Source organism: Neopelma chrysocephalum, unplaced genomic scaffold (assembly GCF_003984885.1).
Source record: "Neopelma chrysocephalum unplaced genomic scaffold, ASM398488v2 Primary Assembly neopelma1_65, whole genome shotgun sequence".
NCBI classification, from domain to species: domain Eukaryota; kingdom Metazoa; phylum Chordata; class Aves; order Passeriformes; family Pipridae; genus Neopelma; species Neopelma chrysocephalum.
The window spans coordinates 824,201-842,801 of NW_020897722.1; the positions used below are offsets into that span (position 1 = coordinate 824,201).

The following is an 18,601-nucleotide window of genomic DNA, read 5'->3' on the forward strand; positions in this document are numbered from 1 at the left end:
TTCTTAATAAAATACATTTTTTGGTGTTTGGGGTCTTATTTCAGTGTGCTTAGATAAAAATGTGCATGAAACCAACTTTTCATACACTCAACTTTCTGGGGTTTCTTTCTAACTCCTAGACAAGGGCAGCTGGTTGGAGGTGAGTCTGTGTGCACAGAACACAAATGCAGGTGTAACCACTTGGCAGAACTAAACCAACTCACAAAGGCTTTAAGTCCCTCAAAAATGAAGTGATACAAGCTGTTCAAATCCAGAGAAAAATATATCATACTCTGACATTTAAATTATGGGTTCAGACATTGGGTTTAAGCTCACCAGTAATGGGCCTATGCTAAATTTTTGGCTTTTTTTTTTTTCTCAATAGGTTTGTCTGTGATAATTGTCTGAAGAAAACCGGTAGAACACGCAAAGAAAACAAATTCAGTGCTAAAAGTGAGTTTGATATTTCTGTTTTTATCTCCCAATATTCATCTTCCCCCTGCCAGCCCTAATAGCTTTTTGATTGAGACTTTGTGTTGTTATAATGGACAGCACTGGAACATTTGCAAAATGGGGCGTGGTGTAGCCTGAGGCTGTCAGAATTTTAATCAACATTTTAAAGCCCTGCTCTCTCTGTGTTTGTGGTCAGCCTTGAGGTGTTTGGCATCTTTGTCCTTACTTCTCTAGGATTAGAAAGCAGAAAGGGGGGCAAAGAGAGCAGGAAAAGCACGGGGCTGTGTGCGCTTCACTGGCTATATTTAGCCGTGTTTCCATGTAGTGCTGAAACTGTAGTAAATGCCTGTCACCTCTGTGCCCTTCCAATAACATGTAGTAACAAGTTGTGCTGCAGTTCAGGTGCTGCTGCCAAACACAAAAGTGTTTGAAGAACTTTTCTTCCTCCAGAGCAGGCGGTGGGACAAGGACTGTCCACTGGAATGAGTAACCCATTCCACTGTGAGTCTGGATTCCCTTGGCAGTAACCACTGCCATGGTCTTGTTGAAATGGGGATTAAAGAGAAGGCCAGAAGATGGGCAGGTCAGGTTGTATCAGTAATCCTTACACAGGGCTCTCTGCAAGCATTTCACCACAGAGAACATAATTCAGTAATTTCCGTTCACACATGTTTTGAGGGAGGGCAGGAAGAGAAGGTGCTGCTATTGGAAATGCAGTGTCAGTGCACAGAGCAGAAAAATAAAGTGACTGTAGAAACCAAGAGGGTGATTCAGCCACTTGAACAACTAGAACTTGCAGGTGCACTTGATTCCTGCCTTGTTCTTTGGTCCTTGGAAGTTCTGGGCATTACTGTGTCACACTGTGCCTGCACAAGCCTGAATCTTCCACACTGTGATAAAGGCAAGGTTTTGCATTAAATGTGACTTCTTGATAACTTGGTGTGTGGTTGATTGCATAACAGGAGCTGTGAAGGGGGCTGATGTGGAGATGATAAAGCTGTGTGAGGCATTATTAGGTTACAGTAATCAAAACGGTCTCTGGAGGAACCTGACGCATGCAAGACAGTATTGTTAAAGAGATCTAAATTAGTCTCATTAAAGACAGATTAAAGTTGTAAGAGAACATTAATAAAATGATGAAATCAAAATGTAGTTTTAGATAACCATTTTAAATGGATACCTCTTCTGTTATATACTGACTTTAGAGCATATATTGATGTAAATTGTCTGAAACAAGTGTGTGACTCCCCAGATACCTGCAGTTGTTTAAGGTTTGTGTAAACCAGTCATTTAGTTCAAGGTGACCATTCTGTTCTGGACAGGGAAATAGTGGTGCTTTTTCCCTTTCCTCCTTTTCCTTTCCCTGCTGTTTGACTGTCTTTTCCTTTTCCCATGCTTTGAGTCCTGCTGTAATCCAGTGGTGGGCTCAGCTCTGGAGATCAGCTGCTCTAACAATGCTCTACTGGAAATGTAAAAGCAGGGAAGGGAAAGGAAGGCCAGCTCTTGTCCAAATCTTGGTCTTACTGCTGACCTGAAAACAAACCTGAGCAGTGAAAGACTGAAACATTTACATGTTCCCTCTACCCATAAAAACTTTTACTTATAAAGTATTACAATCAAGTAATACAGTCAAGTTTTAATTGCCATCAATATTTCTACACTCTTTCAAGCACGGTGGCACAACTGCTAATAAATAACCAAGACAGCAGGTCCTTCAGGTGTTGTGGAACATTAATGTATATTAAGTAAAATTGGTTAATTAACTGATACCCTGCCAAATACAACAAGTGTGCAGCTGTGAGACCCCAAACTTTTCACGTATTTATTTTCCTAAGAAAATCTACAAATGTCACTTCCCCAATGCAGAGACGTTCAAAGACAAAAGATATCCTGACAAATAAGTCACCCACAGTAGTTTCCTGACAAAAAGTCACAGTGAGCCAGGAGTCTGACTTTCTTCCTATGTGTCCCATTACTCATCTCCTCACAAATGTCTGGCCACTGCTGCTGCCACAAACCTGCTGTGCTGAACATTCCTTGTTAACAGTTTGGGTCCCTTTTGTTCAAGTTTGCACTGAGCCCTGAGCCTTTATTAAAAGTGTACGTGTGAGAGGCATCCAAGAACCAAACTCTGGTTGCTTTCTAAAGGAATTTGCACATTCTAATAAATCAAAAAACACAAGTTCTAGATCCTTCCCTTACAGTACCTGTGATCTTAATGCTGCCTGTTTCTTTTATCTTCTAATCTGGTCTTTTTGTGTTTGTTGATTTTTGAGCCCTAATGCACAGCAGCATAAGGAAGGAAGCAGATATCCCTTGGTTGCTTAGCATTGGGAAGATGATGAGATGAAAACACAAGACAGTGGAGTTAACTCTAGTGGCTTCCTAACTCATCAGCTGAGATGGAGCCCTTTCCTCTTTTTCTTTTTGTAGTCAGAGAAATCAATGAAAAAAAAATGTCCTCATAAAGAATTTGTGAATTTCCTTTAAAATCCCCTTCATATTATATATGGAAAGCCCAATATAGTGTATTGGTCTGGGAAAGGCCAAGGTGTTGGAATTTAAAAAGGGCTTGGTGTATTTTTATTTTAACCTGCCTTTGAATTTAGTTATTGGCTCCCAAGTAAATGATATTTAGACTGTGTTGTGCTGGTTATAACCACAGAATCTCACTGGACAAGGGGGACAGGCTGAAAGATATAAATGAAGACTGATGCTTTTGGGAATTTCTATCAACTGATTGTGATTAAGCTGACAGAGGGCAGGGTTAGATGGGATATTGGGAAGGAATTGTTCCCTGTGAGGGTGGTGAGCCCCTGGCACAGGTTGCCCGGAGAAGCTGTGGCTGCCCCATCCCTGGAAGTGTCCAAGGTCAGGTTGGATGGGACTTGGAGCAACCTGGGCTAGTGGAAGGTGTCCCTGCCCATAGCAAGGGGTGGAATTAAATGAGTTTTAAGGTCCTTTACAGCCAAAACCATTCCATGATTTTATATAATAATTTTAAATCTATAAATCCCTTAGAAAGTGAGATCATCCTTTGAGTATATGTGGGGGTTTTCCCCAGTATTGGAGCCTAAGGAATTTTAGCGTAGATATTCCACTGCAGCTTTCTGGATGTCAGGAGGAAGAACCAAGAGCCTTGTGTCAGGAGCCAAATAACAACTGAAAAATGAAGCAATGGAGAGCAGAAAATTAAATGTATTCTAGTAAAATGAACATCTGTAGATTACACCATCACTTTGGAAAAGATAGCAGATTGACCATAAAATGAAATAGGAATACTGGCTAGTAAAATAAATACAGCAGGATAAGAGAAGTAGTCATAAATCTTCAAGTCAGAACAGTGGGCTCCTTCTGTTTTCCTAATTTTAACCAAAATCTTCATTGTGATTTCTGTAATTTGTTGTGGATTTATTTGAAAACCATCACATCCTGTAAGACCACAAAAGCCAATTGTGAATGTAAAGACCAAGAGAGGGAATCTGGACAATCTGTGGACTTGAACTTTCCAAGACCTCTATCCCTGTGCAGGAACTATTTAACCTTGGTGTGCAGATTACTGTAACTGCAGTCTAAAAGCTCTCTTGAAAAGAAAAGCAAAAGCAATGAAATCTCCGTTGAAGTCAAAAGGCTTTTCATTTCTGGTGATTTGCTTTGCTTTGCTTGAAAAGGTGTGGCATGGAGCCAGATCTATAAAGTGATGTAATCTCTGTCAAGCAGCCAGAGAGTGGGTTTGGCAGGAGAAAACATTTGCAGTGTTCATAAAATAAGCCTGCAAATTGAAAAATGCTACGTAAAGCCGCCTTTGTTGGTTCACTTACGGGGTAATTTTCCCACTGTAGTGGTTTTAAGCTTCCACGATAGGGTGTGAACACCTTCAGGCTGGGGGGAAGGCATGGATGGGTTTGCTTTTTTTTCATTTTTGGCTGCATAAATAAAACCATCAGATTTTCATAAGCAGGTAAAACAAAGGGGAAAAAAACCTACTTCCATCCAGAGAAATGAGCTGAAAGAGTTTAAAAAGCACAGTAACACCCCAAACTTAAATGATTTCTCCAGAATTAAGTTTCCATTTTCATGTTCTCTCCCCCTTCACTTCCAGGGCTGCAGACAACACGTTTAGGAAACCATTTGGAAGACAGAGTGAACAAATTTCTGCGGCGACAGAATCATCCTGAAGCTGGAGAGGTCTTTGTCAGAGTAGTAGCAAGTTCAGATAAGACAGTAGAAGTCAAACCAGGAATGAAATCCAGGTTAGTTCTATTAATTCTGATGTATGTAATTTTTTTAATTGATTTTATTTTGAAGTCTCCTTGTGTAGATGTTGCAAAACTTTGACAATTTGCACCTTAATCCCTTTATACATTTTTGGAACTTTGGCATGAGTAAGATTATGAAAGGTACAAAAAAGCAGAGGAGGTGACAATTGTATTTTGACTGTTTGGGGGGCAATGGGGGCATCCTGGGTTTGGTTATAATACTGTGACTTTGTGTTGCTAAATGTTAAGAGTCTGACCCCATTTTGGTTGGTGTTTTAGAATTCATAGTTTAGTTTGGAGCAGTTGCTGAGATTCTGTTCCTCACTGTTTTGTTGTGTTTTTATAAACACTTTGGCTTTCAGGAGGGATTTTTAATTTACTTCATTATAAATGAAAAGCTAAAAGGTTTATTCTGTGGAGCATTTTGGCTTTAATTCATAAAGAGAGTGTTTATGTGACATCACCTCCTCATAATGCATCAGGTTTTCTGCTCTGCAACCTATTTAAAGGCTTGTGGTCTCTGAGGATATTCACATACTCAATGCTGGCCTGTTCAGTCCTGTGTTCTATATGGAAACAGTCTTTCCATGAATTTACAGTGATGGGACTCCCTGTTTTACTACAGCTCTGATCTTGACCCCCCTTTAACTTCTGTGTAAATGTTCCTAGTGGATTAAAAATAAGGTCGAAAATAATTTTCTCATTCTGGTAGGACACTGGTTTAATAGTTGGCTTTTTGTTGTTCTTTTTTTATCCTTCCCTCCCACCCTTTCCCTGCAGATTTGTGGATTCTGGTGAGATGTCAGAATCCTTCCCTTACCGAACCAAAGCTCTGTTTGCGTTTGAGGAGATCGACGGGGTGGATGTGTGTTTCTTCGGGATGCACGTGCAGGAATACGGCTCGGATTGCCCCCCTCCCAACACCAGGTACCCTCCCCTCTCTGCACAGAGGCACCTTGCTAAAGCCACTGTCAAACACAGAGAACTGGGCCATGTGTCTCAGTTCTGTGGCACTGCAGTCCTACTGTAGGACTGCAGGTGACTTTGAAGGGGAAGACATGGCAACAAGAAACATCACAATGTTTTTGCATTCTGCTTTTCATTTTCCCTCTCAATGTATACTCTTGCTGCCAAAAAAAAAAATTCTGCCCATTTTTGGCTTTTGAGAACTGTTTACCCCACATTGAGATGATTGAATATGCATTAGAATATCACCACCAGTAATTTTTCTTTCTGTGTACGTATCTGGTGTAAAAGTCAGCTCTCAGTAGCCAGAGCAGCCCCAGTGACTCTGGTTGTGTTCTCATTGCTGCAGGCGTGTGTACATATCCTACCTAGACAGTATCCACTTCTTCCGGCCCCGCTGCCTCCGAACTGCAGTTTATCATGAAATCCTCATTGGATATTTGGAATACGTGAAGAAACTTGGGTAAGTCAGATCTTTGTGAGGAAAGGAATCTGGGTTTTGTAGTGTGGATTGATTGTTTTTTTTTTTAATCCATGGTGCCATGTAGCTTTTCGTTTGGGATAGTCTCTGTCTCCCTCTGTCCCCTCCAAGACCTGTGGAACACACACCTCTTCTGCACTGGACAGAGAAATTGGGATTTCTGTCATTAAAGTGGTGGTTTGTTGTCAGGATTCTTTAAACTGACAGCACATCATTGACTGGGTCAGAGGTTCACTTGATATGTCAGCTTTGTTGTTATATCCCAGACCTTATCCCTTGTCTAAACAGAAGTTATTGCCCTGGCAACTTTGCTACAAAATAAAAATAGAAAAATATTAAAAAAAATAAAGCCAGAGCTCTGAATTTATACCTCAGTTGGAGTTAATTTTGTGATGGTAGTCACAGATTTTGTTTGTTGTCTGTCACACCAGGTATGTGACAGGGCACATCTGGGCCTGTCCCCCCAGTGAAGGAGATGATTATATCTTCCATTGCCACCCCCCTGACCAGAAAATACCCAAACCCAAACGTTTGCAAGAGTGGTATAAGAAGATGCTGGACAAGGCATTTGCTGAGAGAATCATTCATGACTACAAGGTTTGCTACTGTTTAATTTCTGATTCAGTTTTTATGGGCTTTTCAAACTGGGATGATGTCCTACAAGGGTTTTATTCTCAGCCAGTGTCTTCATTTTCTTAGATTTTCTTGAGGTTCTGCCTTTCAGGCTGAAAATTCCTTAGGTTTGGTGTCTGAACAAAGAGAAATCTGCAAGAACCTGCCTTTGTGTACTTGTCTTTCAGTTTTTAGGCAAGGAAATATGGAGCTTGTTAAGAAACTGTTTGCTTTGGTAGTTCTGGAGGAGCAGGTGGAACTCGGGGCCCCACTAGTGTGAAATAAAAAAAACCAAACTCCTTATAGAAAGGGATGATTTTCTTAATTAGAGAACATCACACATGTACCCAAGGAAATATGCTGAAGGTGGCAAAGGGAGCATTTGCCACTTCTTACATGCTAAAATTTACAAGAATCCCTTCATGGCAGCGACAGTGCCGGCAAAAAATTGATGTTTTGATGGCAAGTGACAGTTACTAAATGTGTGGAGTAGAACAGCCTCTAACAAGCCTTGCCATGGGATTAGTGTAGCAAAGAGCTGCAAAATCTGTGCCTCCTAATAAAAAGTGGTCTTGAAACCAAGGAGGGCTTTGTTACGTTTTCCAGGAGTATCTTGGTGTCTCCCATCATGTCAGGAACATGAACTGGTGGCATGATGGGGGTTCAGGAGAGGCTCAACAGTGTCTCTCTGAGATAAAACAGGGGGTGGGCTGTTATCAGTATTGCCAGGCTGGTTTTGGAGCTACACCCAGAGAAGGAGACCTGGCAGGAGCAGGCCAAGGGCTTTGGGGCCATATCTCTGCTTCTCCTCTCTCCCCTGAGTGATTTCATTCATTTATTCCTGGAATTGTGTGATGTGCTCAACAGGACATCTTCAAACAAGCGACTGAGGACAGGCTGACCAGTGCCAAGGAGCTGCCTTACTTTGAGGGTGATTTCTGGCCCAATGTGCTGGAAGAAAGCATTAAGGAGTTGGAGCAGGAGGAGGAGGAGAGGAAGAAGGAAGAAAGCACTGCAGCAAGTGAAACAACAGAGGTGGGTTAACTTTATGTGCTGTGTTTGCTCCTGGCTCACAAAGCTGACAATCAACGTTTTAATAAATGAGAGAATTCACATCCAGTAAACTAGAAAAGGTCATTCACATCAGCCACGATATCAGGGGGCCCTTTACTGCATTTCTGGTTTTTTTCATGGTTAACAAATACACTGGTGGCTTGGTTTGGGTTTTTTTTAACAGACTCAGAAGTCAGCTGTGTCAGTTCAGCATCTCCATTCTCAGAGAAATGTGTTAAGCTGCTTTTGCATCACTGCATTTGCTCACAGTCATTTGGCTGAGCTGGTTCACACCTTTGCAAAGCACCTTCAGCATTTGCATTTTGAAAGGTGCTGGATTTTCCAAAGCTGAATGAAATGTGGCTGTTACTTAAGCACAAGTACTTGCAGTCCTTTGCAACAGCAAGGGGCTGATATTTAAAAGTATTTATTGCAAGCTTTGTGTTGGTGGGAAATGTTGATCCTGATGGTGCTGTTCCTTCACCACCATTCTCCCTCTGCCCATAAAAAAACCAAACAAAACCCCAACAAACCAAGTTCTTCAGGGTCCTGGCCAGAATTTCATCATTCATTTTTGTTTCTGTGTCTATTTTATCTGTAACCAAATGGCCTCAGCACTTCTATGCTGACCCTTTGACTTGTGATTTGCAGCAAGATGCTTTGAAAATAAATATTGTAGGAAAATCTGAAGTCTGATAAGACTGAGGTGGAACCAAAAGCTTTACCTGGGGAAAACCTGCCTTCAGCTTGGATGCCATGACTGTTTGCTTACAGGGTGTTACATGGGATTGATGTGGAGGGATGGACCTTCATCCATCGAGTTCATTGTGTCAGGAAGTTCCTTCTATTAAACTTTGGCAGCTCCTTCAAGGCCAATACAGTTTGTTGCTGTGTTTTTATGGAACCAAAAGATTAACAGCTTTCACTTTGTTCCTTCTGAATGTAACTTTGAATATTGAAATATTTCAACAAACAGAGCAGTATAAAAAGAAGTGGAAGACAAGGCTTGGAATTGAGCTGCAGCCCTCTTTTGCTAACAGTATGATTTCCAGTAAATCAGAGGATGCCCTCCTGGTGAAAGCATTTATTCTGCATCTAAGAGGGGAAAAAAGGTGTTTAAAAAGCCCAGAACTACTAATTCTGAACTCATACAAGTTGTGGCCTAAAGTGAGACGGTGCAGCCTTGACTGTGAACATCCTTGTGCTCCCACTTGATGCCACTGATGCTGTTTTGGGGCAGCAAGGGGACAAAATCTGCATCCAGGTCGCTGAGATGTCATCCAAGAACACAACAAGGAATGGAACAGTGTGGTCTTTGCCACTTGGCTCAGGAAAAGGAGTAGTTTTAACAGTGTGAGAACTTCTCCAGTGCAGAGACCTAAACTTGGGTCACTTCATGGAGGAAACTGCCCAGCAGTGGGATCTCTGTGGGTGGAACCACGAGATGGGTCTTGGGATTGGAATGGCACAGAATCTGTCTGTCTTTTCTTGGATTCTTCATCCTAAACTTTGTATATGTGGAGAGAAAGCTTCTTAAAAGTCAACGTGTGCTGCAGGAATCAGATAAAGAAAGTCTAAAGAATTGGGAAATATTCAGAATTCTTGGAACATTCTGAAGGGGCAAGGCTCACATATCTCTGGGTGACCTGGCTGAATATCAAAATTAAGTGATACAAACACAATCTTACAACTTCTTAAAACAGTTTGGAATGCTTTGTGCAGTTGACCAAATATAAACTTGGTGAAGGTGGAGTAGAAAGAAAACTTAGACTTGTCCTGTTAGATAAGTTTCAATCTGTCCTTCCTTTTGGTGTTTAAATTTTAGAGTCTCTGTTGATGCTCCGGGATGTGCAGGCAAAGGAGGACAGGCCCCAATTCCATCAGGGTGGTGGAAAATTAGGGGGAAGTCAAGGTGGGAACATACAATAGCTCACTTCTGAATCCCTTCAGATCACTTAGAGCCCTGTCTGGTTTCCCATAAAATAGTCTCATTTTAATTTCCAAACAGATTTGGTCAAAAAGTCCATAAAATTAGTTACAGAGAACCCAGGAGTGGCCAGGGAATTCCTGTCCAACCCTAATTAATGGAATGGAAGGATGGCAGCAGTCTATAAATAGAATTGCTTTCTGCAATTGGAATATTTTTGTTTTCCCTGAATAAATATGCCTGTGGATAAACCCTGTGTTTGCTTGTACGTGCTGTTCATGGAACTTTCTTGCATATGTGTGTGTATATATATATTTATATATATCAGAGTATTTCAGTAGCTTATTTTTAATTTTATGATGACCAACGTTCTCGCAGTTAGAGAGGGGGTTTGACTGAGTGAGCTCCCTGCTGAGGGCTTGGGGTTTGATTTTTTCAAGGACATGAGAACTCCTAGAAGTTATTTCTGTTTTCTCAGGTCATCTAAATAACATCATCTGCTATTTTTTACTCTCTTTACTTACATCCAGTATTCAGTGTATGGCCACTGTGGTCTGTGTTATAACTTGGACACAAGTGAAGGTTTTGGAGGTTATTTTTTTGGAGTTGCACGTGCAGCTGGAAGTCTGCAGGATGGAGAATAACATGTTTTGTTGGTTTCAGTTCAAATCCTTCATGTTCTTCTCTATGTCCTCACCCTAAATTTGCTCAGTAAAAACAAACAAACCTTAAATCAGAGCTCGATCAAGTGTGTGAAATCCCAAATGCACAGCAAAGCAAGATACTGCAATCCTGGAATTGTTTTGAAGTCCATTTTATTTGTAGCTGATTTTATCATCAGATGTCTATAAGATCTTATAAAGCAAGCAGTGGAAGCTGAAGTACAGTGTTTGAGAGGGAAAAAAAAATCAGGGTAAGATGGGAATTATTTAATGTATATACATACTTTAAAAGTCTGTTTTTAATCAGTGTTTGGATTTGTTTGCCTGCCAGTTTGGCTTTTGATTTTTCCTGGAAGATAGGATATATTTAACACAGCAGGGCTGATTTGCAAGCATTGGAACAAAGTTCTATTCCTGACAGCAGAAGTGTGTCAGTGTGAGCTCAGTGAATGGGAGAGAGCTCTGTAAAGTGTAACATCTTTCCCGTGCCTTTATTGCAGGGGAGCCAGGGCGACAGCAAGAATGCCAAGAAAAAGAACAACAAAAAAACCAACAAGAATAAGAGCAGCATCAGCAGAGCCAACAAGAAGAAGCCCAGCATGCCCAACGTGTCCAATGACCTGTCTCAGAAGCTCTATGCCACCATGGAGAAGCATAAAGAGGTACTGTCAAAATGTGCAGTGCAAAGGGAAGGGTTCGTCCTGGTCAGCCCAGGCACGGTGATACTCAGAACTGAAAACTCAGGAGGAGTAAAGCTCGTGGTTGGGTTAGAAATGTTTCTGTTGCATAACAACATACTGGAAGAGATTAGCTTCAACTAAGTTAATTAGATAAGGTTTGTAGCACACCCATTGCTGCAGAGAGCACGAGCCTCCTCCCTCAAGATTACCTGACCCCGCTGACTTTTCCCCCTTTCCCCGTTTACCCGCAGGTCTTTTTTGTGATTCACTTGCACGCCGGGCCCGTGATCAACACCCTGCATCCCATCGTGGACCCGGATCCGTTGCTGAGCTGTGATCTGATGGACGGGCGAGACGCCTTCCTCACCCTGGCCAGGGATAAGCACTGGGAGTTCTCCTCCCTGCGCCGCTCCAAGTGGTCCACGCTGTGCATGCTGGTGGAGCTGCACACCCAGGGGCAGGATCGCTTCGTCTACACGTGCAACGAGTGCAAGCATCACGTGGAGACAAGGTGGCATTGCACTGTCTGTGAGGTACGTGGGGGGCACCTCACAATTCGGCTCCCTCTTGCCCTACGGCTGAACTTCAGGGGGGTTTTTTTGGATATTGCCCAAAAGTTCCTCCAAATTAAGCCTATCCCGATGAAAGGGTGCTAAGCCTTAAGGGAAGGTGATTATCAGGTGGGTAGGAGAGGTGGATACCTCCTCTTCTAGAAGTGACTTCAGGTTCTTGACATGGAAAACTCTGGAGTGGCTCCTGCTACATCATTTATTCCTCTGTGGCTCCTCTGCATAGACAAGTTTTTAACTGAGTTTTAAAGAATCATGAACCTTAGAATGGTTTGAGTTGGAAGGGACCTCAAAGACCATCTCCTTCCACCCCCTGCCAGGGGCAGGGACACCTCCCCCTAGACCAGGTTGCTTAAACTTTAGGACTGGGTGGTGGGGTGGTGCTGTGTCAGACTGGTCAGAATCTGCAGGGCACTGACTCATCCACATTTGGTGGATGTCCACGAGAGCAGTTGACTTCCCCTCCTGCAGGGTCACGTTCCTTGTGCTTTACACACGGTGCTTGTGCTGTACGGAGCAGAGCTGGGCACGTGTCCCAGAGCTGGGTGAGGAGGCTGCCACAGCTCCCCATTGTTGTCCCTGTGCTCCAACACTAGTGGCTCCCTGCCCTTCACATCAGACCAAATAATTGCTGCTAACCTGGCTCAATGCATTTAAGGTCCAGCCCTTTTACAGCACAGATCACTTCTGTGTTAGCTGTGTTAGAGAGCAGTTATCCATAGGGCTGCACCAGTGGCTTCGTGAGGGCTTGTGTTGACCTCTGGCTGTAGCTGAACAAAAGAAATTTGAATAAGTGCAGCCTAGTTTTTACACCAAAAGTTGCTGCCAGGTTTGTGGTGGAAGAGTCTTAATTAATCCCTCTGAGGAAAGCATTGAGCAGGGCTTCTGGAGGCAAGGCTGCAGGAGATGGATCCCCCACACGGGGGGAATTAGGTGGTGGAAGGAGGTATGACCTTTAGGCTGCCTCTGGGTAACCCTGTGTAAGGGAGTGCCCTTCCTGCAGCAAAAAAGGGACAGAGCAGTGAAAATCTGGGGGGTGAGGAGGTTTTCGGGTAAGTGTCTGTCTTAGCATGAAACTTGCACTTGATTTGAGGGTTGTTTTAGGGATTTAAAAAAATACATATTTCAGGGCAGTAATTATTAGTCAGTAATTATACTAAGAATAGCTAAATGGAGAGCTAACCCTGCCTTTCAGGCAGTGACCTTTGGTTTATCTGACTAGTTGGAGGTTTTGGTACCCAAATAGGTAGCACAGAAAAATAAACTGTTCTTGTCACCAAAAGGGAAAAATTAAAAAAAAACGATTCCTGCAAGACATTTTCATGTAATAAAATGACACAGTGACAGCCCCTGATTGCATTGTTACCCACTGTGGTCAAGAGCTGTGATTGCAGGCTGGCTTTGCTGGGGCTGCTGCCCTCCCTGCCCCAAAGCCCTGCTCCCACTGCCTGTACAGCTGCTTCCCTGCCTGGTGTAAATAGAAACGGGTGTAAATCGAGGTGGCGGCTGTTGGGAGCGCATGGCTTTGTCCTGCTTGTGCTCTATGTGGTTGTACCCACGGACACCCAAAGTGTTCCTGCACGGGGAGCTGGTGCTGCTCACCTGGCACCACTCTGCTCTCCTGTCAGCGTGGTTCGTGCTCCCTCAGCAGCTGAGCTCTGGGTGTTCTTTTCTTGCAGGACTACGACCTCTGCATCAACTGCTACAACACTAAGAGCCATGACCACAAGATGGTTAAGTGGGGCCTGGGTCTGGATGATGAGAGCAACAGCCAAGGAGAGCAGCAGTCCAAGAGCCCCCAGGAGTCGCGGCGGCTGAGCATCCAGCGCTGCATCCAGTCCCTCGTCCACGCCTGCCAGTGCCGCAACGCAAACTGCTCCCTGCCATCCTGCCAGAAGATGAAACGGGTTGTCCAGCACACCAAGGGCTGCAAGCGCAAGACCAACGGTGGCTGTCCGGTGTGCAAACAGCTCATCGCTCTTTGCTGCTACCATGCCAAACACTGCCAAGAGAACAAATGCCCCGTGCCATTCTGTCTCAATATCAAACACAAGCTCCGACAGCAGCAGATCCAGCATCGCCTGCAGCAGGCTCAGCTCATGCGCAGAAGGATGGCGACCATGAACACCCGAAACGTGCCTCAGCAAAGTTTGCCTTCTCCTACCTCAGCAACGCCTGGTACCCCCACACAGCAGCCAAGTACACCGCAGACACCGCAGCCTGCTCCCCAGCCCCAGCCCTCCCCTGTAAGTATGTCACCGGCCGGCTTTCCCAGTGTGTCCAGAACTCAGCCCCCCACCACTGTCTCGACAGGAAAACCCGCAAACCCGGTTTCCGCGCCTCCGCCTCCGGCTCAGCCCCCGCCGGCCGCCGTGGAAGCGGCTCGGCAGATCGAGAGAGAGGCTGCGCAGCAGCAGCAGCAGCTCTACAGGGTCAACAACATGAACAATGGTTTGCCTCCCGGCCGCCCGGGACTCGTGAACCCCGCGGTGGGTTCAGTGAACCAGATGCCGCAAGTCAACATGAATGTACCGCGCCCCAACCCCGTGAGCGGCCCCGTGATGTCCAACATGCAGCCCGGGCAGTGGCAGTCGCCGCCGATGCCGCAGCAGCAGCCGATGCAGCCGGGGATGGCCAGGCCGGTGATGCCGATGGCGACGCCGCAGGCCGTGGCCGGGCCCAGGATGCCGGGCGTGCAGCAGCCGCCGCGCAGCATCACCCCGAACGCACTTCAGGACTTGCTGAGGACCTTGAAATCACCGAGTTCTCCGCAGCAGCAGCAGCAGGTTCTTAATATCCTTAAATCCAACCCTCAGCTTATGGCAGCTTTTATAAAGCAAAGAACAGCCAAATACGTGGCGAACCAGCCCGGGATGCAGCCGCAAGCAGGGATCCAGCCCCAGCCCGGGATGCAGCAGCCGCAGACCGGGATGCAGCAGCCAGGCATGCACGCGCAGGCGGGACTGCAGAACATGAACACCATGCAAGCAGGAGTGCAGAGACCCAGCGTCCCGCCGCAGCAGCAAGGGATCGGAGCGATGAATCCCCAGGGACAGGCGATCGGCATCATGAACCCCGGCCACAACCCCAGCATGGCCAACATGAGCCCGCAGTACCGAGAGATCCTGAGGCGGCAGCTACTGCAGCAGCAGCAACAGCAGCAGCAGCAGCAGCAGGGAGGGGCCGGCATGGCAGGAGGGATGGCAGCACACAACCAGTTCCAGCAGCCTCAAGGGCCGGGAGGTTACCCCCAAGCCATGCAGCAGCAGCGGATGCAGCAGCATCTATCCATACAGGGCAGTTCCATGGGACAGATGGCTCAGATGGGACAGCTGAACCAGATGGGCCAGCCCGGCCTGGGGGCGGACGGCGCTCCCAACATCCAGCAGGCCCTGCAGCAGCGCATCCTGCAGCAGCAGCAGATGAAGCAGCAGATAGGGTCCCCCGGGCAGCCCAACCCCATGAGCCCACAGCAGCACATGCTCTCAGGACAAGCGCAGGCGTCTCATCTCCCTGGCCAGCAGATCGCCACCTCCCTCAGCAACCAGGTGCGGTCCCCAGCACCCGTTCAGTCTCCCCGTCCCCAGTCCCAGCCACCACATTCCAGCCCGTCACCCCGGATACAGCCCCAACCGTCACCGCACCACGTCTCTCCCCAGACTGGTTCCCCCCACCCAGGACTCGCAGTCACTATGGCTAGTTCCATGGATCAGGGACACTTGGGCAACCCAGAACAGAGTGCAATGCTTCCCCAACTAAACACCCCCAACCGGAGCGCGTTGTCTAACGAATTGTCTCTGGTTGGTGACACCACCGGGGACACATTAGAGAAATTTGTGGAGGGTTTGTAGCATTATGGGAGCATCACTTTTGTTTCTTCTTTCCTTTCGTGTTCTTGGATATTTTGTACTGAAAAATTCAGACATCTGGGTTGTTTTGAATCCTAGATGGAACTGCTGCTTCCTACAGATGGAAGAATTAATTGCTGTTTAAAAATAAAAAGAAAAAAAAAACAATACAAAGAATATATTTTTTTGTTAAAGCCAGGCGGTTAAAATATCTGGTCTCTTTTGTGGGTTTTTTTGGTTTTTATTTTTTTTGTTGCTGTTGACTCATACCTTTTTTTTAACGGGGAAAACAAGTTCATTATATTCATATTTTTTATTTGTATTTTCAAGACTTTAAACATTTGCGTTTAAAAGAAGAAAAAAAAATAATATTCAGAAACTGTTTCCTGAAATAATGCAACATTATAGCGTATCCCGGTAACTTTGACACATGGCGGGAAGATTTTTGTTTTCTATAGTGAACTCTGCAGGCGTTTGAAGTATTACCCCTGGGAAGATAGGAATTGACTCTTGCACACATTGGCCAACGCCAAAATCCTTGTCTTGCAGATGTAGAAATTGTTGCTTTGTTTCTCTGATAAAACTGGTCTTAGATGAAAATAGGGATGATCACTCTTAGGCCGTGCTGATCTGGATAGAGAAGAAACATTCTTTTCTTTCTTTCTTCTGTGTGAAACTTGAAACGAGGAAAGCAATTCTAGTGTAAATCATGCAAGCGCTATAATTACTATAAATAAGAAAATCCAAGAAGATTCAATCACTGTATAGAATGGTAAAAAGAAAAAAAAACTCATTTCTTACTTATAATATCATATTGTTAAATAAACTGTGTGCAACAGACAAAAAGGGTGGTCCTTCTTGAATCCATGTACATGGTATTAACACTTAGTGTTTGGGTTTTTTGTTATGAAAATGCTGTTTTCAACATTGTATTTGGACTATGCATGTCTTTTTTCCATTGTATATAAAGTATTGCTTAAAATTGATATAAATTACTGAAGTTTTTAACATGTATTCTGTTCTTTAAAATCCATGTAAGAATGTTTAAGGTTTTTATTTATTTATATATTTTTTTTTTTGATCATGTTCTTTGTAAGACATAGCTATGACGATTCACTCATGACCCGGAGCAGCCAGAGGCAGCGGTAGGAGTGGCACGATCCATGGATATTGTAGGTAGCAATGTCTGTTTTACAACACCTTTAGTGATTGTTTCCTTTTCGGGGAGGGAGAGGAGAGGGGAATGGTTCCCAGCCATCGACTCTTTGCAGGTGTTCATCCATAAGGGTTAACTGGAATAAATTATTAATAGCCGTTGCTTTTTAAAAAATGCATTAATTTAGAGAAGGATCACCAATGAAAGGAAAATAGAGAGTATTGAGTTAATTCTAGGCTAATTTATTTAGTCTACAGTAAAATATGAACCTATTGACTTTAACACTATTTTTCTGCTGTTAACTCTGAGTCTAGATTTGAGGGTTTTCTGTGGAATAAAAAATAACAAATCATGTACATGTTCCCTTTAATATCCTGTCACATGCCCTCTTGTCCCTGGGATACTCACCCCTCCTCCCCTCAGTGAATTGCTCTCTTGGAGTTAAAACGTCCAGGGAAGCCTTCCCAGCGTAGGTGTGAGCTCAAACCACGCCGAGTAACCGCCATCCCTCAGACCTCAAGGCTCCTCCATTCCATGCGCCTGGCATGGGATTTGCAGCGATTCCAGCAGGGAATCCCGCCCGGCAGCGGGAGCACCAGGCACACGTGGCTTTTCACATCCAGTTAGTGCTTCCTCCAGCCTTAACGTTTTTCTTGGAGCGCTGTTGGGGGAGGATGGGGGGGAGAAGAGCAAGTATTTATCTCAACTTTTATCCCCGTACTGTGAAAACAGCGCCCGGCGGCGCCTTTTTAACTGGAGAGGGTCTCTGCTTCAACTTTTCTTGCAAACTTTTAACTATTGTACCTTTTTCACCACCATCGGATTCATCTGCCCATGCAATTGTCTTCAGCAATTCAAGATGTCAAAATTTGGGGCTGGGGTGAGGTCAGTGAACACTAACCCAAAGCTTGTCCAAAAGAAATTGCTGTAAAAAAAAAAAGTAAACAGGAAAAAAAAAAAGATGGAAAGCCCTGATGCTGTGTCTCATGCTGTGTACTTAAAAAGAGGAAAAATACTATATTTGTGATCAAAAAGAGGAAACTTGAAATGTGCTGGTGTTTCTAATAAAAGCTGGTAAAACTGCTTGGATTGAAGGATGGTTCCACTTGGCTGGTGCCCGCGAGGATCAGCGGAGCCTGACGCCCGAGGTTAAGATAACTGCACTCAATCCCACTAATTCCTCTAAGTAGCCTCCATTTTAAAGGCATCGGCACCGCTTCCGGATTTGGATAAGCTGAGCCCTGGTTGGTGTGGCTCAGGCTGCAGCTCGCTCGGGTGCCCCTTCCTGGGCAAGAGTGGAAAAAAACAACTGATGGGAAGCAAGTACCGGAATATTTTTCAGTACAACCCGAAGTGTGGCGAGATCACAGAGCCAAGGGATCGGTGTGGATCCAGTAACTGGAGCTCTCTGGAGCAGGTGTGTTAGGGAAGAGCAGGGAGAGAAGGGAGGTGCAGAGCTGAAATCAAACCTGAGCAGGGGCTGGGCTGGGGGTGCAGCCCCTGCAGCCTCGGGGAGGCTTCACTCCAGTCTCCTGTACTGTTGATAGGAAATTCAGCATGTCTGAAGACTGGATGGGCATGGATTTTTCCAGTCCTTGCCTGTGTTTGATAGGGGAGGTACTGGCACTAAGGAACAGCATCCTAGAAACATGGGATTTTATAAGGCAAGAGTGCACTGGAGCTTGGTGCAGGATCTTCACCACCGGAGAGGGTGGGTAAGCCCTTCCCACCCGAATTCTGGAGGGGAAGAAGGTGCTTAAATCTGAACGCTGAGCTGCAAGGACGGTTCTCTGCTCCTTTCCTGGGCTGCCCACCACCCCTGCTCCTGCAGGCTGGGAGTGTGGCATTCCCCCCGGGACACAGAGCTGCCCACGGCACCCGTGTGAGCACAGCCTGCTCTGGGCTTTCCCCCAGATGTTAAAGCAGGGGGGAGGAACAGAAGCCAAGCAGGCTGGG

At 45.0% G+C, this 18,601-nt stretch overlaps 1 protein-coding gene across 7 annotated transcripts in view; it reads left to right on the top strand.

Annotated features, from left to right (window-relative positions):
• Window positions 1-17,729, top strand: part of CREBBP (CREB binding protein) — a 95,511-nt gene extending 77,782 nt beyond the window's left edge. For 6 of the 7 annotated variants that reach the window (XM_027683940.1, XM_027683947.1, XM_027683941.1 and 3 more), the window contains 9 exons: window positions 365-432; window positions 4,535-4,685; window positions 5,472-5,618; window positions 6,007-6,120; window positions 6,570-6,735; window positions 7,618-7,785; window positions 10,893-11,054; window positions 11,324-11,605; window positions 13,321-17,729. In XM_027683940.1, the coding sequence (XP_027539741.1) occupies window positions 365-432; window positions 4,535-4,685; window positions 5,472-5,618; window positions 6,007-6,120; window positions 6,570-6,735; window positions 7,618-7,785; window positions 10,893-11,054; window positions 11,324-11,605; window positions 13,321-15,492 (3,430 nt within the window). In that variant the 3' untranslated portion in view covers window positions 15,493-17,729. The remainder of the gene's footprint in view (window positions 1-364; window positions 433-4,534; window positions 4,686-5,471; window positions 5,619-6,006; window positions 6,121-6,569; window positions 6,736-7,617; window positions 7,786-10,892; window positions 11,055-11,323; window positions 11,606-13,320) is intronic. The other variant, XM_027683942.1, reaches the window with a different exon arrangement.
• Window positions 17,730-18,601: the final 872 nt, after the last annotated feature.